The following is a 21,941-nucleotide window of genomic DNA, read 5'->3' as shown; positions in this document are numbered from 1 at the left end:
AAAAAAAAAAAAAAAAGTCTGCATTATCAACAAAGTAGCCTCTAAGAGATGAAGTATGTGGGCCTCTACGTACCCCAAGAACTAAGTGTGACAGATTTTGGAGGTTCAGTGGTATCCTCTAAAAAGCAGAGACAGACCAGGAGCGAGCATAAGAACAAAGGAATTAAGGCTCTTCTCCCAGAGCCTATTCTTGTCTTAAGAGCAACAACCAAACTTCAGCAGAAATGGTGCTGTTAAAATTCTTTTTGTTTTTTTAAATGAAATTGATCTAGTTGTTCACTAAACTGAAAAGGATCTCGGGCTTTAAAAAATTCCAACTGTGCAACCTAAACGATTGAAATTATGGAAAGTAATCTTCAAAGGCAGAAGGTTGAAAGTGGCCTGTAATTTAACTAATGAATGGCATCTTTCTACACTGAAAATCTATCAATGATGAGTTTGTCTTCACCTGGGTTAGACCTCATAGAATCAAAAACTTCTTGATAGAAATAGAAAATTGATTGCCAACCAGAACATGGCAGAGATGGAAGAGATTTTGTTCTAATTTCCTGAGAATACTGCCAAGGAAACTAAGATGCAGAAAACTGCCAAAAGTGACCTTAGGTGGTTAGTGGTACAGTTATATCTACTTAGTCTTGTGCTCATTTTGCCCTTAAATATTTTAAAAGAAAAAAATTAATAAATATTCTAAAAGACACTGATAACCACTGATCTTGAAGGGGCCTCAAAGTTGTACAGAAAGACAGCTTTATTAGAGAAGTCTTTATTCTCCTAGGCTTTTAACTTCTTTAGAAGTACAATAAATTTGGTGTGTGCCTCATATGAGTGGTATTTATGATGAGGGAGGAATATCTACTGGAATATTGAGCCATCATGCTAAATGCTAGGCCATTCCCTACGCTGAAATGTTTCCAATTGCTTCCAATTCTGTGATAAAAATCAAAGACTCTGAAAGCTGAGAAACAGATCTACTATTCCTGCAATGTGTTTTGTCAACTCTTTTTGTGCCCTGTGGGCCAGTCTCAGGGGCTGATTTTTCTTATCTAGGAAATGGGACCAGTGACCTCAACTCAGATTTATCTTGGATGTTCTCAGGCATGCATAAAGGAAACAACATTGAAATTCTTAGCACATAAATATCGTTACGTAATAGTGATGTCTGTAAAAATAGTTATGGATGGACAATAATGGAACAGTTAATAAACATGACTATCCCAATAGTCTTATTGTTTCAACATGATTATCTCAAGTTTCTAAATTTCTGAAAATCTTTGACACTGAAAGCATAGAGAAGGAAATTTCAGGGGTATGAAATGCTAGCATATGGTCATATCTACAAATATACTGCCATGGTTAGCAGAAAAAAAAAAAATCTTACCTTTGCCTAAGGAGTAATTACACTCATTTAAACAGAAATGAGGTCAGGACAGAAGATTTCAACACAATGAAATTAAGTAGCAACAACAACAACAACAAAATCCAGTAGCATCAAGTGTATGCCATGTAACACTTTGTTAAACAGTAGTCCCCCAAACTAGAGCACCCAGAGGTTTAAATCAGGGAGTCTCTGAGGGTGGAGAGAGGAAGATTATGACTGAGAAATAGTTGAGTGGAAAGTGAACTTTTGTTTAAAGCAGCAAGGTCCCAATTTCTTGAGTCCTGCAGGCAGAGGACCACAAGTTATTCCATTTTCCTGGAGAAGAAACGAAGTCAAGAAATAACACTTCCGAGGGTAAGCAAAAGCTATCGGAAATGCCCCTTTCACTCCCTACACTGAGGGCTCGCTTTGATTTCAGCCGTGCTAACAGATCTTCCCATAAAACAAAGCCGAGACGTCAACTAAAAAGTGGCAGAGGTGTGGTGTCTTTCGGGCTGCGGCTCAAGTTCAAACTCCGCCCGTCTGAAGCAGCGATCCCCGGCGGGGAGCCCGGGAAGGATGGTCTAGGAGAGGCCACCAGTCAGATCCTCCCGCGGGAAGGTCAGGGCCGGGGTTGCAACCGGTTCCCCGAGCGCCCGAAATAGACGCGGGGGGGGGGGGGGCGGGGGGTGAAGTCAGCCGGGCTCCCCCGCCCAGCGCAGACCCGGGGCGCCCCCGGCTCCGCCACTCTCGGGTTCGGCCGCGCACTCCAGGAAAGCCCGGAGGGGACTTGCTGGGGTTGGGCTCGCTGGAAGCTGTCAGCGCTCTTTAGGACCTCAGGGAAACCCGAGAGTTTCTGGCTTTAGGACCCAGGAACTCCGAGGCAGCCCGACTCAGATGCCTTGGACCACAGCACCACCTACTTATAGAAGCATCCCGAGCCTCCGCCGCGCTGCATCTCCGTCGGAAAGTGCGCTCGCCACATCCCTGCGGCTTCGCGGGACCGCTCCGTCTCGCACAGCTTGGACAGGGGGAGATCCTCGCTGCGGGTGGCTGCGGAGTGGGAGCCGGGAGGCCGCACAGTGGCATAGGGACCTCGAGAGTGAGTGCGGTCGCGCGGGTCGCCCGAGGACCGCACTCCCCGGCGGGGACGCAGCATCCCCGAGGCTGCCGACGCGCCCGCCCACCGCTCCTGCTCGGGCCCCGCCGGCCCCGGGCGCCGGGGGCGCGCTGCCTACCCGCGGGGGCTGCGGGCGCTCCCGGGGCCGCTCGGCAAACTTTTCCCCGGCCCACGTGCTAGCGGGGCGACCTGCTGCCCCGGCCCGGGATGGAGCGCCGCGCCTAGGCACGCCGCACCGCCCGAGCCGTAAGTGCCACGGTAGGCGACCCGCGCCCGGCCACCGCGGCCGCGGCGCTCGGCTACCCGCCGTGGGACCTTGGACCTCGGGGGGCTCCTTGAACCCTGCGCCCTTGACGCCTTTGGAGCGCTTTCCTTTCCCTGGACCGGCCGCGCAACGCGCCTGCTTCCCCGGGTGGGAGCCGGTAGCTGCGCAGAGGTTGCCAATTCATTGATTGTAAAGCACCTTCCCCTCCTCGTCGCCGGCAGCTGTGCGCTCGGGTTAGACCGCCCCGCGGCTCGTGCCCGCCGGTGGGTTCGCGCCCCTCCCTCCCCTTCTTAAGTCGGGACGCGCGTAGAGGCAGCTGCCTCCCCGGGGCTCCCTCCACGCTGTTTCTCCTCCTCGTCTCCCAGGTTCACGGGGTGAGCGATGCTGACCGCGCCGAACTGACCACCGCGGCCCCCCGGGCTAGTGGCCCCTCGCCCTCTGCGTCGTCCCTGGCCGCGCGGTGGGCGCCGGCTCCTCGGATGAGCTCTCCAGTTCCCCGGCTTTGAGAGGCGCCTCTCCCCCGCCCGGCCGCCCAGATGCAGTTTCGCCTCTTCTCCTTTGCCCTCATCATCCTGAACTGTATGGATTACAGCCACTGCCAAGGCAACCGATGGAGACGCAGCAAGCGAGGTGAGTCCTCCTCCGCGCGAGGTGCGTGGGGCCGCGCCGGGGCTCCCGAGGCCCCGCAGGGCGCACGGTGCCCTCCTGCCCGCTCCCGCGCGCCGCCGCTCTGCACCCCTGGGCCCTGAGCTCGGCAGAACACGGTCTTTTCTGGGCTCGGAAGGCGCTGCGAGCCGGCGCGAGACGTGCGGGGAGCCGGGGGAGCCCCGCGGGCGCTCCGGGCCGAGTGGTGCGGGCCGTACCCCCCCCCCCCCCCGTTCGCTGCCGCGCTTCTACTCCTGAACCCCTGTCTCTCGCTCCCATTTCTTATCCGGCATCCGTTTCTAGTTCTTCTAGTTCTTCTTTGTCTTTCCAGTCCTCTTAACCGTCTTCCCTGTAGCGCATCTCTACCTTTCCCACTCACGTGCGCCCCGGATCGCTTTGAACACGGCCTAGCACTGTGGGTGTGGGTGTGGGGGGGGACTGGGGGAGAGCGAGTGAGAGCTGGGGAGGGGTACCAAGTCAAGGTGGAGGACCTGCATTTATAGGGAAGGGGCAAAAGTAATGTCTCTGGAACCTAAGACTGCGTGGGATGACTTATTGAACTTTTTTGCACTGATCAGCAACTTGTACGCAGGTTTTCTGGGGAGCGCTGGCGTGCAGAGTGATGTTTCGGGGACCGGCCTGACTTTGCTCTCTCCATACGCTTTCTGTTCCCAGTGAAGTTCACTTCTGGCTTTTTAACCGCTCCCTCAATCTCCATCACTTGTGTGCGCTGCGGGGAAGGCAAGTGGAAGCCTCCAGAAAGATTTCAGAGAAGGAGCTTTCAGGCAGATTTACTGTGCGCCTATTTCTGAGTCCTGCTGTGGCTGCAGCTAATCCAGCTGCATTTTAGGGGAAGGAAGGGTCTTCTGGGGAATTTAAACCCAGCTCCAACACACGCAGTCCGCGCATCGCCGCGCAGGGAAGGTGCCCAGCAGCCCCTGGGAACTGTCTTCCTCTAGCAATTTGGACTTGCGCACGGTTAGAATTTGTCTTGAAGTGAACAGATTCTGACTTTTTTTTCCTTTCTTTCCTCTGGGATATAAAAGTTTCACTCGACCTATGATATGTTTAGAACTCGTCTTACGGAATCCCGGCCCGGCACCCGGATTTCGGGGATCGCTCTTCTCTCCCTAACTTTTCATAGCTTTTTAGGACCTCGTTAAGCTGTTGTCACCTACCCGCGGGGCTGGCGATTGGCGGCGGAGCTCGGGGTACCCGGTGGTGTGCGACTTCAGTAACCTCTGCTCTCCCATCGACGCTACAGAGGTTTAAAAAGTCTACCCCCTTTCTCTTTTTTTCTCATGTCTGACATTTGGGAAGTGCGTATTTTCAGAAATCGTTTCGCATAAAAATGCTAGGGAGGAATTTCTTCCCAGAGGCCGTGAAAGTTAAATATCGATCGGAGTCTTGAAAACGTCCTTCTCCATCTCCTCCTCCAGGCCTCCTCCCCACCTGCTCCTTTCTCCACTTGGTAATTTCTTTTGAGGTATTACACTCAGATCTGGCAATTCTTGGTTACACAGTGGTCAAAAGTGTTTGGAGAAGATTTATCTCCTCTTGACAGCACAAGGTGCTTCTTGGTTGGGGGAAAAAAAAACGGAGATGCTTAGAGTTTGTGCAAAGATAGAAATTCCTACGACGCTTTGCCAGGTGGTTGTTTATGAGAGGACCGAGCCATTTCGTGAGGTCTTCCTGCTCCCCGCTGCCGGTCCCCTCGGGCCGGGCGTGGCGGAATCTAACCTAAGCGTTTGGGTAGAACTTGACCCCGCGGTGCCGCTTGATGGGGGGCGCTGCAGCACTCCTGCGGCCAGAAGCGGTACTGCACGCTCTTCCCGGCAGGGCCATCTCTCAGGTTGGCCCTGGGCCGCCTTAGGTATCGGACACAAAACCTATTCATTTCAAAGCTGCTTTGGCAAAATCTCCTAGCAATTACCCTCCATATCCTCAAGTGCTGACACTGAGAAACCCAATTCTAAAGTGTGCAATAGTCCCTTTTGCCAAACCAACCTTTCGGATTTCGATTTAATAGAATTCCACCACTTTCAACTATGTGTAAATTGGTAAGGTTGTGTTTGAAAACAACCACCACCAAATTCTAATCAAAGTTTGCATTTTCCCCCTTTTCTTAACAGACGTCCCTTCCCAAGTTCCAAGTTTCTGGCTAAAATAACTACGGTTTTTAAAAGTGACCACACTATCTGTGCCAACAAAGGATATACTGTGTTTTTAATTAAAAGTGGAACTACTTGAAGGCCTGGCTAGACAGCGTAGGGTGATAGTAGCTTTTCTGCTTTGCAAGGAAGCTTAAGGATTGCATTGTGCTAGTATTGAAATGAATAGAGATCTAACTCAGGTTGTGTGAATTGTCCCTCTTCACAAACTTAAGCTGGTTTTAATTGATCTCATGTCCACTGATTGATTCTACACCAATTGTTGCGCATACCAAACAATTGCCTTTCCCAAAGGAGATTGATTTAAATTAGTTCCTTGGTGAATGCTTGACCACTAGCCAAATCATGTCAGCAGTGACAGTTGACATGCTAGAGCCTATTGTGGTACCAACATTTCCCCTTTTCCTTTTGTTTTGGATAGTGGCAGTTAAATATTACTTTCTAGGGAGAAAAGTGATTAGTACCTTAAAAAAAAAAAGTGTTGTGGCTTAGAAGATCAGTTATTTTCTTGGCTTTGTGCTACTGTGGAGGCAGCAGTGATACCCGGATTGGTTAGGCTGATGCCTGCAAGCTGATTTTTTTTTTTTTTCCCTTCTATATTCCATCTGCAAATAATCAAACCTTCACTGTGGAGCATTCTCAGAACTCCTTTGGCTTTATGTTTAGTCTGCTCTATGATCTCAGATGCTCTATAATATCATTTTCTTAATGAAATAAAATTCTTGGCAGAGATTAGATAATTTAGTCAGTTAAAATCAATTGCATCCAGTTTGGAATAGAGAGCAAATGTATCCTTTAACTGTATGTTGTATTTCAAAATATAACCAGAAGGTTGAGAGAACATCAACCTTCCCTACTTTTGGCCACACCTAGTATTGGGGAGATCATCATAAACAACTCTGTCTACACTCTTTCTTCCCCTTTATTAGAAAACAAAATCCTAAAATAAAAATATATTTGATAACCATTAATAGGGCCTATGCCTCATTAATTTTTCTTAGGCACAAACACTAAGGAAAATCCTGTAGAGAAAAGGCACATGCCAACTTTTTGAAAAACTGTTTGACAACTCACATTTTGTCTAAACAGTGACAGTTGGAACTCGGTGGCCCTCTCATCCACCCTCTCATTCAAAAGCATGGTCATTATTAGCTACTGTTAACCCTGGCTGCCTGTACCTGTCTTGGAACCACTTAGGATTTATTTGTATGGTAAACTAGGTAGACTTGTTTCATTTTTTTGGAATGGTTGTAAGACACATTTCAGGCTGAAGGACTGAGAGGCGGAGACCAATCCTAACTTTATCATGTTTTGTGGGATTTCTTGAGTTTAGTATGAAGGGACTAACTTTTCTATCTCCTTCATTCTGTTTATATGCCCAATTACATTTTAACTGTGATCTATGAAAACATCTATGATAACACTGCTTAAAAAAATAGTAAGGCCCAGATATGTAATTGGTGTTTCTAGTGGTTGGATGGGAGGGGGCATAATATGACAAATGTTTCCTGCCTTGTCTTTTCCATAGCAAAGCCTCAGCTTCTCCTTCCATAACCTCTCATTTTCCCTAAGATTAGATTTGGCTTCTTCTGTGAAACTGAAGTGTTGATCACAAACAGTGTGGTATGTTTCTGGTAACTGAGGTTGGTGAAAAACCTAAATATTTTCTCTTTAATGCTATAGGGCTAAATAAAAATTTAATGGAGAGATTTGGAGATATGTGCCTTTACAAGTACTGTTAATGATCGCTTATTTCTCATTGGTCTTCTTTCGGAAATACAGATGACACATGGAATATATTTACCTACACTTACGTGAGAAAGCTTTAAAATACATCTTGTGTGTTACCTTTTTTTTAAAGTTCGAGTATTTCAGAAAATCTCCTGTGATGTTTAACTTTGCATATAAATATTCTCTTCCGTTAATGGGCTGTTTTGTTCTTCTAGTAGAACTCTGAGTTTTTCTGTCTAGTATTTTACCAGTGCACAGAGGTTGAAAAACTGCTGCGTCTCAACCAACCTTTTATTCTACTGAAATTTGGAAGTGATTCAGAATAGGTGATGTTCCCCCAGGCCTCCATTTAATTCTGGCTTTATCTGCTTATAAATCCAGCTTGGGTAGCATCCAATTTTGCAGAAATCACAAGTTGGAAATGACATTTCTAATTCCCTAATGCAAAACCACCTCTTGATTTATTAAGACTAACTGGCCAGTTTATGGATTACCCAGGATACTTTTTACTTCATTCCTTCCAACTGACTGTCTTTTAAGCTCCCCCCCCCCTTTCGCCCCCGAGGAATAAGCAGTCTTACCCCTCCTAAGTGCAGGAAATAAATGACCGACAATCATTTGATATAACGCCTGATAACTACTTTGCTAAAAGGGGGTGATAAACCCTGGGATGAAAATAGTTTTGAATTTCCTTTTTTCTCCCCCAATTTTCCCCCATTTTTCTCATCTGCAGCAATCAAGGATTGATTGTAGGTATAGTGTTGCATGTCCATATTCCTACACTTTCATAATTTAAAATATGGAATTATATTTAATTCCATAAATATGGAATTTTATTTGGAATATGGAATTTATATGGAATAAATATGGAAGGTTCTAGTTAATGCTGAAGAGCACACATAATGCATATAATTCGGCATACCTTCAGGAAGGGATATATACGTGTACAGGTGTATGTGTATTCGTGCGTTTGGGGAGAAAGGGGTTGGAGATAGTAGGACTATGGGGATTAGATCCTTGGAACTAAAAAGGATTTTCAGTCCTCTTTCCTATTCTCTTGTCTTAGCTTAGATGACAGGACCAGGAACGGATGGGAGAGGGAGAATAATTAAGGAGAGTATGCTTTTATTCCTCCCAAGGGCTGCCCCCACCTGTTCTTCTCTTCTCTAGGACCTTTCCATGCCAGTCACCTTTTTTTTTTTTTTTTAAAGATTTTGTTTGTGAGAGAGACAGAGAGGCAGAGACACAGGCAGAGGGAGAAGCAGGCTCTGTGCAGGGAGCCCGATGTGGGACTCGATCCCAGGTCTCCAGGATCACGCCCTGGGCTGAAGGCAGCACTAAACCGCTGAGCCACCCGGGCTGCCCCAGTCACCCTCTTTTAAAGGATGCTGCTCCCCGTGAATCCTAAAATTCTTAATTTTCTTCTTCCTCCCATTGCTTTCCAATCTCTTCCCTTTTCCTTCACTTGTACCTTTACCTTCTATTGATAGATAATCCTGTTCCATTCACCCTTTAATCAGTTACAACTGGGCTTTTGCATCTGCCACTTTATTGAAAAGATTTTCCTAAGTGTTCTCCTTCTATTCACCTCATTGCGAGGCTACCAACCTCGCTGCAGTCCTCCCTGACTCCTTCCTCTGGAGATCTCCCTCCTTTGCAAAGAAAAATCTCTTCCTTTGACTAGTGACCTCATACTTTTTCTGCCTCCCCTATTCTGCTCATTTCTCTTATTTGGTCCTCTCATTCAGAGTAGGTATAGACCAGTGTTTCTTTTCCTCTGTTCTTTCCTTTGGGGGCTTCTTCCTTGTATCTTCAACTGTTACTTCCATGTAGAGTCCCTCAACACCAGCTCCAACTTAAAAGCTTTTTTTTTTTTTTTTTTTCTTTTCAGCTTAAGGTTCTATTACCTTCTGACTTCCCAGCTACTGCCCTATGGAGAGATAGGCCAAGCACCCTCATATACCGATACTCCGTTCCATGCATGTGTGAACTTGAAACTGCTATTGTCTTCTCTGCTGTTTTTCTGTTTATGAGGTTTGTAGGAGTCCAGCTGGGAAGCTTCCCTGTCGTCTTTGTCCTCCTTATTGCCTCTTTCATTGGCTCGATATGTCTTGGCACATCTACCTTGGAAATGTTTATCTCCCCCTCATTCTTTCCATCCCAGAAGGTACTTCCTAGCTCAGACCCTCACGGACTCCTCCTCTCCCAGCATCTATTTCTTCTTCACTCCATCCCTTGAGGCTGCCCTGTTGAATGCTTTTCTACCACGGATCTGATCATAGGACTTCTGTTCATAAATCCCAACTCCCCCGGGGTCTCCATACTGACTGCAGACTAAGTGCCAGCCTCTTTGGCGCTGCATTCAATGCTTTCCCCACCACCTAGTGGCAGCTCATTTCCAATTTTCCACCACCCTGGAAGGGCTACGCGCGTAAGCTTTACTGGATTACTTCACTTCCAGGCACACCATGTGTTTTGAGTCTTTCAAGTTGTTGAGCCATCTGATGGTGTTCAGCTGAAGTCACCCCCTCTAGGAAGCCACCCCCACTCCCTGGAATTTTCTGCCTTTTTTTTTTTTTTTCCTGAAGCCAGAATCAATTATTCCCTCATAACTTTCTCAGCCTTCTGTGCAACTCTTAAAGCATGCTCTCATTTTCCCTTTTATTCTGGTTATTTTGCCAAATGCCCTATCCTTATCATATTTCAAACTCTGAGGCAGAGCTTCGGCAGTTCATCTTTATATCCCCAAAGCAGGCCTAACAGAGTGCTTCTCTACAAGTTGTGGCTAAACAAAAAGGCCTTGATGATGAGATTTTGTTTGCCCTTAAAATAATTTTGGTGATTTAAGTTTCAAAAAACAAAAGTTCTAAGTTCTTTATGCATAGTCGACATTTGTATGGATTATTAGATAGTAGGTATAATTTCATTATTTGCTATTCTTTAAAGTTTAAAGACCAAAACATTGAGCTATAAATCCTCCCCCAGTCTAGCCTTCATTCTGAAGTCTTTTCTGATAATCTTCAGAATTTCGTAGAGCACACTAGTGTTTGTTGGTGTATCTGTATACTAGTTTATTTGAATGATAGAGCACCCCACCTGGCAGAGAGAGCTTGGGGCAGGGAAGGGGAAATTCTGGGGTGGGGTTAATCTATATCTTAAAAGCACTTCTAGAGAAAGGGTCAACCAGGGATTTTTTCATCCCCAAACACTTGGCCCATGTGAATAATCATTTAGGGGGAATAAAAGTTGTATTTCTCTTCCTAAAAGGCAATTATATTAATAACCCATATTGTGCAGGAAAAGCCTTCAATCTGCATTCTTGTGTTCGTGATGTTAGTGTCCCATAACTGTGCAGACATATTTGTGAGAAATGTGGGTGTGTGTGAGAGGAACAAGTCTGTAGGTATCAATAGATGACCTAGTTTTTTCCCTTTTTTTTGTATAGTGCCTTTTGGGAGGGCATTGACCTTTCATTATTTGGAGAAGGTGCAACCAGTTTGTAGGCATTGGAAGGTGAAATGTTATATTAAGAACAAATGGTTAGGGGCGCCTAGGTAGCTCAGTCAGTTAAGTGTCTGCCTTTGGCTTGGGTCTTGATCCCAGGGGCCTGGGATAGAAGCCTATGTCAGACTCCCTGCTCAGTGAGGAGTCTGCTTCTCCTTCCCCCTCTGTTGCTTCCGCACTTATGCTCCCCTCACCATTGAATAGATAAAAATCTTAAGCACGAAAAAACAAAAAAACAATAACTAAGTTAAATGAAAAATAGCTAGAACCAGTAGAATGCAATCCTCCTGAACTCCCTGCCTCTCCTGCATGCATTATGTGTCCAACATAACTGTTCATTCAAAAAAATCCCCTTTTGAAACCATTCCAAAGTTCTTTGAACCACGGACTTCTACTGAGCCTCAGAACTTCAACTCCTAATTGTGCTAATAAATTAACTGATAACTGAAGGCTGAATAGGTGGGGGTACCTGAAGTGTAGGACTGAAAGTGTGATCTGGTTATGAAAATTTTTTTGCATACTTGTATTGCTAAATTTTTTGACCATTGTTTTAAGATGATTTTTGTATATGAATTTTAGGAATACCAGTAGCCAAAACAAATGTGTGTCTGTAGGTGTGTGGTTATGCAGATGTGTGTGTCACCCTGTGTGTAGAGGGGTGTGTGTGTGTAATTTTATGTATACTCCTGTAGATGTTATACCATCATAACTAGAATAACCAAGATTAGAGAAAAGCTATTAAATATTCTTTTTCTGTTAAAATGTAGAGAAACTAATTATAAGTAGTTTGCTTTCTTACCTAGTTGCTTGGGGAAAACCCTTAAAATTCATTTAAGATCTTTGAGTTCTCATCACTTGAAGGCTATCAAGGGCACTTAGAGTTTAGTTAGCACATTTCTTTTGAGCAGGGTTTCTTAATTTGGGGTCCAGAGAGGGAACCAAGGTTTTTGTGAGCCCCCCTGAAACTAAAGCAAAACCTTTTTTTTTTTTTTTTTTTTTTAGGGTATAGAGAGAGGATCTAAAGCTCTCACTGAAGTCTCAAAATGGCCATAGTTCATCTGTTTCCTTCAATAGGTTAAGGAGCATTGGTTAAAGTAATAAGAGGTAGACCTTCTTAACTAGCCTGATGCCAAATGGCTGCTCCAAATTGATAAACACATTTGTTTTTTAAAATCTTATTTTCCAGGTAGTAGGTTTCCAGCTATTTGCCATGTACATATTACACAGTATGAGGGAACATCAGAAGCACTATCTCAAGATTTATCTCTGTAAATAATTACTTGGCTAATGATCCATTACTCAAAGACAATGGATGTTTAATTCTCTCCGCTCCTCTAAAAAGTTTGTAGAAGCACCAAATATACAGAATAAGGGGGTTTTGTTAAAACCCTCTTCTCATATGGTCTAATTTTACCTCATTAATAAAACAGAATATAGGGTTTTTAGAAATTGCTGTTGTGATTTCTCAGCTGATGACATATGCTAGCATTGACAGGACTCCTATATATTGCTCAACAGGCTCACAGATTGGTCAGAACCAGCCTGAACACTCTTCAGGTCAAGGGGGCTTCTGCTAGGTGTTTGCTGCTGGGTCAGCGTATCTTATAATTTTTCTACTAGGATGGCCTTCATGTCTCCCCTATCGCTGGATACAACTTGCCAATTTGGCAATTAGAACTCACAGACCGATAGAGGGCACACTTTACATTCTTTTCCTGCTGCTTTGTTCTCTGATGTTCTGTTGGATGTGTGCTTACTTTGCTTTGTCCCGTTGGTTCAGGTGAGAAAACGCCTGTGCTTTCTCTAGTAAGATTAATGTTGTGATCATCTTGATATCCACACAGAAAGGGAGAAAAAAGGAACAAATAAAGAGCTTTCGGCCTTACTGGGGGCATTTCTGATTTGGGTCCCTAATCCTTTTGACAAAGCCTCACCAAAAGGCAAACTTAACCAACCTCGAAGTTTTAAGATCTGTGAGATAAAGATCCTGTCAACTTAGAGGTGGATTCCAGCTTCTAAGTCACTTTGGAAAACATTAGCTTTATAAAGAAGGTTTTCCATAAAGTGCATACCTGAACCAGCTGGTAAAATTTGGAGTTGGCCAAAACAACTGCAAATTAATACTTGCCAATTAATTGTTTGCCACATTCTTTAATCTTTACGGAGAATGTCCATTTCTTTTAATCTCTCACATTTTTACCTGTTGAGAATAATGAAAGTGTCCTATATTTTGAAAATTCAAAAAAATTTTTTAAGGTTCTTTCCTCCTCATGTAATGAAGTCTGATGGAGGATTTAAAAAGTCTCTGGCTCCTTATTGTTCACCTTACCTGCTGTGTTTTAATGCCGCTGCCTTATAGATAAAAGCTGGCTTTTAATGGTGAGGGATTTGCATAATTAGGACCTTGCATATTTAACACCCCCCCCCCCCCACTAATTTTCAGTTGAGTTGAATCATGGTGGAATTAATATCCCTATGACCAGGTGTGAATCCTCTACCCATCCTGCCTCCCCCACCATAGTCTTTTGGGGTAACTATGACCCTACCATAGTCTTTTGGGGTAACTATGGTATTTTGTTTTTCACTACCATCATTGATGCTTGAAGACTGCACTGAATGGAAAACCTCTTGGCAGCCAGTGGATTGAGAAGAATTGCCCTTGGGGCTCCAAGTTTACCATCACTAGTTAAAAATTAAGATAATCCTGGTCTTTGACTTGTCATGCTCTCTGGGTTGTTCTTAGAGGTAGAAGAATACTTTGTTAAAATTAATTCTAATTTTTGATGCTTGAGTCTTGATGTTTTAGAGGTTTTTTGTTTTTGGAAGTGTTCTGTGTGCTTAAGGATCAGGTTTAAAGGGGAATTTTGGGGAACTCTTGAGTGTTCTCTGCAAATCGAAGATAAAAGGAAGTGGCAGAGAGCAGCTGTAGATTGGGTGAACAGAATGAGCAAACAAGCTTAAAATTTTTTTAAGGATCTAGAATATGTTTATGTTTTGCAAGAAGTTAAGGCCGTTCTATCCATAGTGTTCCTTCTACCAGTGAAAGATCGGTTGTGTCACTGTCCTTCCATCAGGTTTGTATAATAGAGGAACTTGGTTGAAGTTAGGAAACTAAGTAATTTAAAAACCTAAATGTTGTTTGATAATGGACAGCTGTGGTTCCCAGGAGCATGATTAGTGGGTTGAGGTTGGTTTGTTGTGGAGTTAGGGAAGCCATTGACCACAACTTATGCTGGTCCATAAATCCTGCAGTGGCTAATGTGATTCTTGACTGAATGATTTTTTTTTTTTTTGTCCTGCCTTTAAATAATACTATTCTGTAAAGTGACCTAGGGCTTGGAAATTGTCCCTTGAAAACTGTCCAAAATTATGAATTTGGTGCAATGTAACTGTTCCCTTGGGCAGAAATAAAGTAGTCCTTTGCAACTGCTATTTGAAAGTGATTTTTGATTTGAAAGTGACTCAATACTAACTGTTGTAAAGGCTTTAGAAAGCTTCAAGTAGTCCTCTTTTTGTTGAGTTTTGAGAGTTTTTTAAGGAGATGGGAGAGCCCTAGAGAGGGGAAGATAGAGCAGGGACAAGATCACTCCCTTCTCAAGACTTGTGGCCTGTCATGTGGAAAAAAGGATGTGATTTATCCTAACTTTTGGAATTAGGGACAAAATGGAGGCTCCTAGGAAGTTACCAGCTGTATTTAGGACACTATCCATTAATGGAGGAGACCCTTTTTGGGTATTCAACCTCTGGAAATTGCCTTTTTCCCACAACAGGGTGTTTTAAAATTTTTATAACCAAGGGTATTAAAAGTGTTATAAAGCCAGTGACTATACTGAGTGTAGAGGGACCTCTAAAGACCAAACTGTAAGAGCCACGATGAGCACATCTGTAATGCATCTGGCTTCTACTAGGTACTTAAATAGAAATTCTTGTTGACAACTATTGACTCAAGTTATAAGACTTTTATCTTTCTAAGAAGAATACTAAAAATTACTTAATTAGATTCTGTATCTCATGCCTCTGAGTCATAATTTTAAATGTTTGTAATAAACATTATAGATACTGAAGTTTAATCTGAATTCCTAAAAAAGGAAAGAAGACCTATTTCTCAATTTTTACGTGACCATGATGTCAATTTCTAGAATGCTTAATTAGAATAGAGCCAGATTTCAATGCAACTGTAGCCAGGTTGGGTTATGCCATACAAATATTTTGCTTTCTTGAATAGGTTTACTAGAAGATACGTGTTTGACAAAAACTTGTTAATAATAGGTTGTACTTAGGAAAGCAAAATAGGCTTTAAATCCTTTTGGGAAAGATAGGGAAATGCAGGTATATGATCAAATGTTACTGAATTATATTTGAAAGAGTGGTAAGTAATGGATTGTCTACTTTGAGGGACACCTGGTAAAGGATTCTTTCCTTGTTTGGAACAATATATTCTTCCCCTTCCCTCCCTTGCCTCCCCACCCCTCCTCTTCTTCAGATTTTGAGAGTGGGAGAGACAGATAGTGATAGAGCATGAGCAGGGAGCCTGCGGTAGGGCTTGATCCTAGGACCATGGGATCATGACCTGAGCCAAAGGCAGCCACTTAACTGACTGAGCCACCCAGGCATTTGGAACAGTATTTTCCTAATGATTAAGTTGAAGACAGCTGGTATTGCCAACCATACTTTTGCATGACATGAAGTTGGACAGGACATTTAAATGTTAGTTGATGGGTTAAAGAATGCTGATGGCTGGGCATGACACAGTGAATTTATGAATGAAATTTTAACAGAAAACAAATGTAGAGTTTTTCTCTTAAGATCAAAGAAGCAACTATGGAGGACTAGGATATTGGAGACAAGGGGTTATCATTGATTTTTGACTTATCCTCAGGTTTTGATGTGATACGGTTGCAAAAAATAATTGGCTACATTAAGAGGAATATTTACCTAGATTGAAGAATGAGGCAGAGGAGGGTCTCCAGTCCACACCAGTGTTCTGTCCTAGATGTCCTTTTTAATTTTTTTTTAAATTTTTATTTATTTATGATAGTCACAGAGAGAGAGAGAGAGGCAGAGACACAGGCAGAGGGAGAAGCAGGCTCCATGCACCGGGAGCCCGATGTGGGATTCGATCCCGGGTCTCCAGGATCGCGCCCTGGGCCAAAGGCAGGCGCCAAACCGCTGCGCCACCCAGGGATCCCCTAGATGTCCTTTTTAGAAGTGCATCAGCAGCACATAGTATAATACTGTATTGATTTCCTAGGGCTGCTGTAACTAAAAGAGTACCACAAACTAGGTGGCTTGAAAGACCAAAAATTAACTTCCTCACATTTCTGTGAGAAGCTAGGAGCCCAACATTAAGGGGTCAGCAGGTCCATGCACCATCTGAGACTGCAGAGGGGGGGCCCTTGAGACTTCTGGAAGCCCCAGATGTTTTTTAGCTGGTGGCTGCATAACTCCAATCTCTGCTTCATTTTTGCATGGCTGTCTCACTTCTGTGTTGGTCTCTGTTCCTTCTTACAAAAATGCCAGTTATATTGGATTGAGCCCACTCTAAAGACCTCATGTTAATTTGATTACGGTTGCAAAGGCACTATTTCTAAATAATTCTACATTCTTAGGTATTGGCGATTAGGACTTCATCTCTTTTGGGGGAACACATTTAATCCATAAACCTGTGCCAGGCCTTTAGGTTCTTTATGTCCTGATTTTCACAACACCCTGTGGAATAAGTATTAATTATACCTTAATTAGTATTAATGGCAATAGAAGTAGAATGATTGTGTGCGGCTGTCCCGCCTCTAATAGACTATGTACTGCATGTGCAGGATGATGTTAGCAGTATCCCTGGACTTGTGGACTTCTCCTTCCCTGGGGGAGAAGATGCTTTAGACATGGTTTATAGGGTTTGGACTAGGAAACCTCAAATTCTTTCTCACTTCTGGAGTTCTATGAAACTTCATGAATCCAAAGAATCACCTGAGTGGCGTTTATTTCTTTTTCAAATAACTATGAATCAAAGTGGCTTATTGTTCAGCTGAAGTTGAAAAATCCGTTTTACTGATTTCCTAGTGAAGTTGACTGAACTCCAAGGGCTGTAAGCACCCGTCATAGAACATTACTACAATCTTCATATTGTCCTACAGTACATTGCATTTGCTGTCAGAGGTGTTTTAAATTAGTTCCCTTTCACTTTTTGAGTGGCATCTAATATTGTTGTATTCATAGTCCTTTGCTATATATAAAGGGCTAGTAGCACATTATTTTAAATGTTCTCACATTTTACTTTTTTTTAAATTTATTTATTTGGGGGAGGGGTGGGTAAGAGAGAGACAGACAGACAGACTTGATCCTAGAGCCGGGGGATCATGACCTGAGCCAAAGGCAAACACTTAACCAACTGAGCCACTCAGTTGCCCTGTTCTCCTATTTTAAATGTGAAAATTTTCAAACATACACAAAGGCAGAGAGGGTACATAAAACCTGTCCATACACCTGTCATTCAAACACTGAGATTTTGCCACACTTCATTTATTCTTTAGGGGTTTTTTAAACTTGTTTATAAAGCAAATCTCTATTATTATTTTTACCTTAAATATTTCTGAATGCATGTCTTACAAATATGGATATTTTCTTACTGAACCACAATGTCGTTAACATTGGTTAATTGGCTATTCCTTGGTAACCTCTCTTAATCAGTATGCAGTGAAACTTCAGCTGCCTCAGATGTCTTTGTATAGCTGGTATGTATGGATCAGCATTCGCATAAAACCCACTCATTGTACTTGGTTGGTAGGTTCCTTGAGTTCCTTTGATTCTAGAGCTTCCTTCCCATGCCATTGACTTAATGGAGTTGGGGTGGGGGGAATCAGATCTATTTTCTGCAGAATAACCTAACATTCTGGATTTTTCTACTTGCTCTCTTATGTGGGGTTGGGGGGGTGTCCTTTGACTTATTCCTTTATCTTTCACATTTTTGTAAACTAGAAGCTCACCTTGATTTAATTAGATTCAGATTCCACTCTTTTGGCTAGAACACTTCACAGGTGGTGCATGTGAATCCTACTACACCCCATCGGGAAGCTCTTGACATCCGTTGTGCCATTCTTGGTGATGCTAAGATGAATCCCTGGGTTCATGTGGTAACAGCCTGATCCCTCCACTTAAAGGTTCCCATTAACCTTTCACCTAATGGTTCCTTCCATTGTTTTTTTTAATCATCACTTTTATTAGGTGTTACAAATTAGTTTTTTCCCCTAATTTTATCATTCCTTTGACATCTATTAGCTAAATTTCTATTAAAAGAACTGTTCTTTTTCAACCATAGATACTTTGTTACTATGAAACACAGTTCTTACAGGAAAAGCAGGCAATAGGTCTAATTCTTCCCCTTTAATTGCAAATGTTCAGAGGAAGGAGTTGGTGCATGTTTGGCTCACCCCGGGGTTAACTTCACTATGAACAAGTAAAATGTCTTGTGTCAGGCCATTGCCTGCTGTCAGATGGAGGAGGAGAAATCTTCCAGTAGTGTCTGCCTACTGAAACATGAGTGGTCAAATGACCTCAAAACAATCCTCTTGGCTACTGCTAACAGGAATGAAATGCAAACCTTCTGAAAAGCTGAACTCTATTAGACATCTTCTGATAATGTTTTCTGTTAACAGCTTTCAGAGAAGCTCCTGAATGAACATACGGTAGCTTCAGCCTCGTGTAATCTGAGGCTCATTGGGTAGAAAAACAGTACTTTGTGCTACTTAAACACTCTAAAGGCTTAGAAAGGGAGGAAGGAAAATATTTGAGGAGATCAACTGGATGTTGTAGGATACTAAGACGTCACATGAGAAGGCTAAAAGTTGCCCCAAAGCTTGACCTGAATGGCAGCTAGCTACTTAGAACATGTGCTCCAAAGCCATCGGTGGTAGCCTGTTGGCAGTTGTGCAGTCCTGACTTTGCAGGTGTATCGAGAATGGGTCTAGAGCTTCTGTCTTCTGTGGGTTAAGTTGTTAAAAAAAAAAAAAATTACTTCCTACTTAGGAGTTGCAGCTGGCTCTAATTACGGACTCTTTCCTATAGCCATTTAAACTTTGCTTGTTGCTACCAATCCAGTTAGTGTAGCTTTTATATTACTCAGTGATACCTAGAATATGTACAGTTAACAGTCTAGTGAAGTTGAAAATTTAATTCACAAAGGCCTATGAAAGAGATGGTATTAAATAGTCTGCTAGAAATTTTGAACGTAAGCAGCTTTAATACAAGGCTCACCAGAACAAACCTGTGGGGAGAACTAAACACTGTAGGTGTGTGCCTTTCTCACAGGTGAAGTCCCTTTGTGGTGCTGTGAGGAGCACAGAAAGTTTTGAGTCAAAGAAATTAGTTATATTGCAAGCCAAGAAAACAACCAGAATGCACCGAGCTTCTTTTACTAATAAAAGGTGGAGAATGATCTTATTTTTTTTCTTTAACCCCTTCAACTTGTATGTTTTTAAGGGAACAAATGAGCAGTATCCACTAATTAGGGCTAGTAGTTCATGTCTTTCAGACCTCATTTTTCTTTTACTGGGTTTTGAAAGTTATTTTGGTAACAAACCTCCCTCTTGAGACATTCCGGTGTTTTGTCCTGGAAGCAAATGGTAAAGACTTGACACTTTATTTGTAGAAGCAGTTTACAAAACAACCAACTGTGGAGGATTTCTTTCTAATAGAGTATACCTGACATACAATATCCTACTAGTTTCCGGTGTAGGAAGAGATTAACTATTAACTATTTTTATAATCACAAAATGATCCCCACAATAAGTGCAGGATTTTTTATGATATATTATAACCATTACATTTGAGTGATTTGTGTGCCAACCGTAGTTCTTCATGCTACATTTTATCTTACTATAACCTTGAAGGTAGGATTTATTTTGCTAGCCATTTTATGGAGGAAGAATCTGAGGCATAGAGGGTAAATATTTTGCATAAGTTTACACAGCTAATAAATGTTAGAGCTAAAATTTCAGTCTAGGCATTTGGATTCCACCATGCTCTTAACCATCAAGATGGAAAGGTTAAGGCTTTTGATTTTACTGCTACTTGTTCTCCAGAGTGTTGCACTGATGCTAATTTGGTAGGTGGGTTGGGATGCTTATTGCCTTGAGCTTTTGGTTCTTCATATAAGAATCAAAAGTTTTAAATACATTTGTGTTTATATATAATGTATATAAAATTATAATTTAAAACCTCCTGTTGGAGGGACACGTGAGTGGCTCTTCATTTCAGCTCCGGTCATGATCTTAGGGTCATGGGATCGAGCCGTGCATCAGGCTCCATGATCGGTGGGAGGGTGCTTGAGATTATCTCTCCCCTTTCCCTCTTTTCTTTTTCTGTAAAATCTTTCTCTAAAGAAGCCTCTCCTTGTTGGACTCCTCTTGAATCCAAAGAAGCCTCTTCTTTTCCCCGAGAAACTCACTATTTAAATAGGGATATTCTTTTCCGGGCTCCACAAAACATTAATATCCACTTAGTAGCTTAAACTTCTATTTCTCATTTCTGAGCAATACTTGCTTGCATTCTATATGCCCTCTTCCAGTATGTTTTTGAGTCCCTTTTCCAAGTCTATTGCTGTTTTGTAGACCATTTGTTGCCTTCCTGAAACATGTTTGTAGGCTTCCAGTTGGTTTTTCCCGTGGGTGCTCAGAGGGATTACTTATTAAAAAAAAAAAAAAAAGTCAAAGCCTTTGCTTCTGCTACTTAAATACTTCAGAGATTTTTTGCTGCAAGAACACCCAAACTCCTTGCTGAGACTAAGGTTCTGTGTGACCTGGTTTCTGCTTATCTCTGACTCTCCTTTTGGTATCTCAGTCCTATTGGGCTCTTTCTGTTTCTCAAATGCTCTGAAGAATATTCTTAGGACCTTTGCATTTGTTACTTATTCTGTCTAGAAAGATCTTCCCCCTCTTTTTCCTAACCAGCTCCTTTTCCGGTCATTGTACCTAAAGAAGCACGTTGTGTTCTTGCTTCATTTTCTTCAGTTAAATTATTGGGGCCAAGATAGGAAGAGGCAAGAGGGGAGCCTGTGGGGAGCCTTCTGTCAGGAAGGAGTCCTCCCCAGGATGGACTGGGGCAGCAGCTGGCCCAGGTTTCATGATCTATTAGAGGATCCACGTATACAGACTCAGGACACAGTGGAGGCCTAGAAAGCATAAAATCTGCCATCTCTATTCCTACTTAGATTCTCGGGTCGGTGTTAAGGTGTATGTGCTCTGGCTGGAATGGCTGTTGGCAGCTCTGCCCGAAGTGAACCTGATGAGCAATTCCTCACTAGCTCTGCCACAAACTGTGTCAGACGAGGGGAGGCAGAGGAGAGGCCCCCAAGTACCCCCCCACCATGGGGAGAATGAGACACACACCCACAGGGAGAGTGAGAGAGACCCACACAACCCCACCCCCCCTGCCATGGGGAGAGCAACACACACAGACACTCCCCCTCCCGGCCCCACCGCCCCAGCTCACAAGGGGAGAGTGAGATACATGGAGCAAGAGACAGAGACACAGATCTACAGGGAGACATGGAGAGAGACAGAGAGACACACAGAGAGGGATGCACACAGGGATCACACAGACCTAGGGAAGGAGACACGGACACGGGGGAGGAGGGGAGACACACATGCATGGACAGAGAGACCTACAAGGACACACAGACAGGGAGAGACACAAAACACACATGTGCAGGGAGAGGGAGAGACACAGACACGCGCACACACAGAGGGAGATACACAGACATGGAAGACAGAGCAAGCAGGCCAGGAGGACTCCTCACTGTCGAGAGAGAGAGAGAGAGAGAGAGAGAGAGAGAGAGAGAGAGAGAGAGAAGGAAGGACACGGAGAGAGAGAGAGAGAAGGACACTGGGAGAGAGAGAGAGAGAGAAGGACACACGGACACAGAGAGAGAGAGAAGGACACACGGACACAGAGAGAGAGAGAAGGACACACGGACACGGAGAGAGAGAGAGAAGGACACACGGACACGGAGAGAGAGAGAGAAGGACACACGGACACGGAGAGAGAGAGAGAAGGACACACGGACACGGAGAGAGAGAGAGAAGGACACACGGACACGGAGAGAGAGAGAGAAGGACACACGGACACGGAGAGAGAGAGAGAAGGACACACGGA

At 43.5% G+C, this 21,941-nt stretch overlaps 1 protein-coding gene across 2 annotated transcripts in view; it reads left to right on the top strand.

Moving 5' to 3' along the window:
• The first annotated feature begins 2,122 nt into the window (after positions 1-2,122).
• RSPO2 (R-spondin 2) overlaps positions 2,123-21,941 on the top strand; it is a 149,578-nt gene continuing 129,759 nt past the window's right edge. Inside the window, exons 1-2 of one of the 2 annotated variants that reach the window (XM_072774232.1) lie at positions 2,123-2,459; positions 3,108-3,372. In XM_072774232.1, coding sequence (XP_072630333.1) covers positions 3,279-3,372 — 94 coding nt within the window. In that variant the 5' untranslated portion in view covers positions 2,123-2,459; positions 3,108-3,278. Of the gene's footprint in view, positions 2,460-2,597; positions 2,724-3,107; positions 3,373-21,941 lie in introns of those variants that run through there. The other variant, XM_072774231.1, reaches the window with a different exon arrangement.

This window comes from Canis lupus, chromosome 14 (genome assembly GCF_048164855.1).
Source record: "Canis lupus baileyi chromosome 14, mCanLup2.hap1, whole genome shotgun sequence".
NCBI classification, from domain to species: Eukaryota; Metazoa; Chordata; class Mammalia; order Carnivora; family Canidae; genus Canis; species Canis lupus.
The sequence above is the reverse complement of the archived record's forward strand: the minus strand, read 5'-3'. Positions and strand labels throughout refer to the sequence as shown.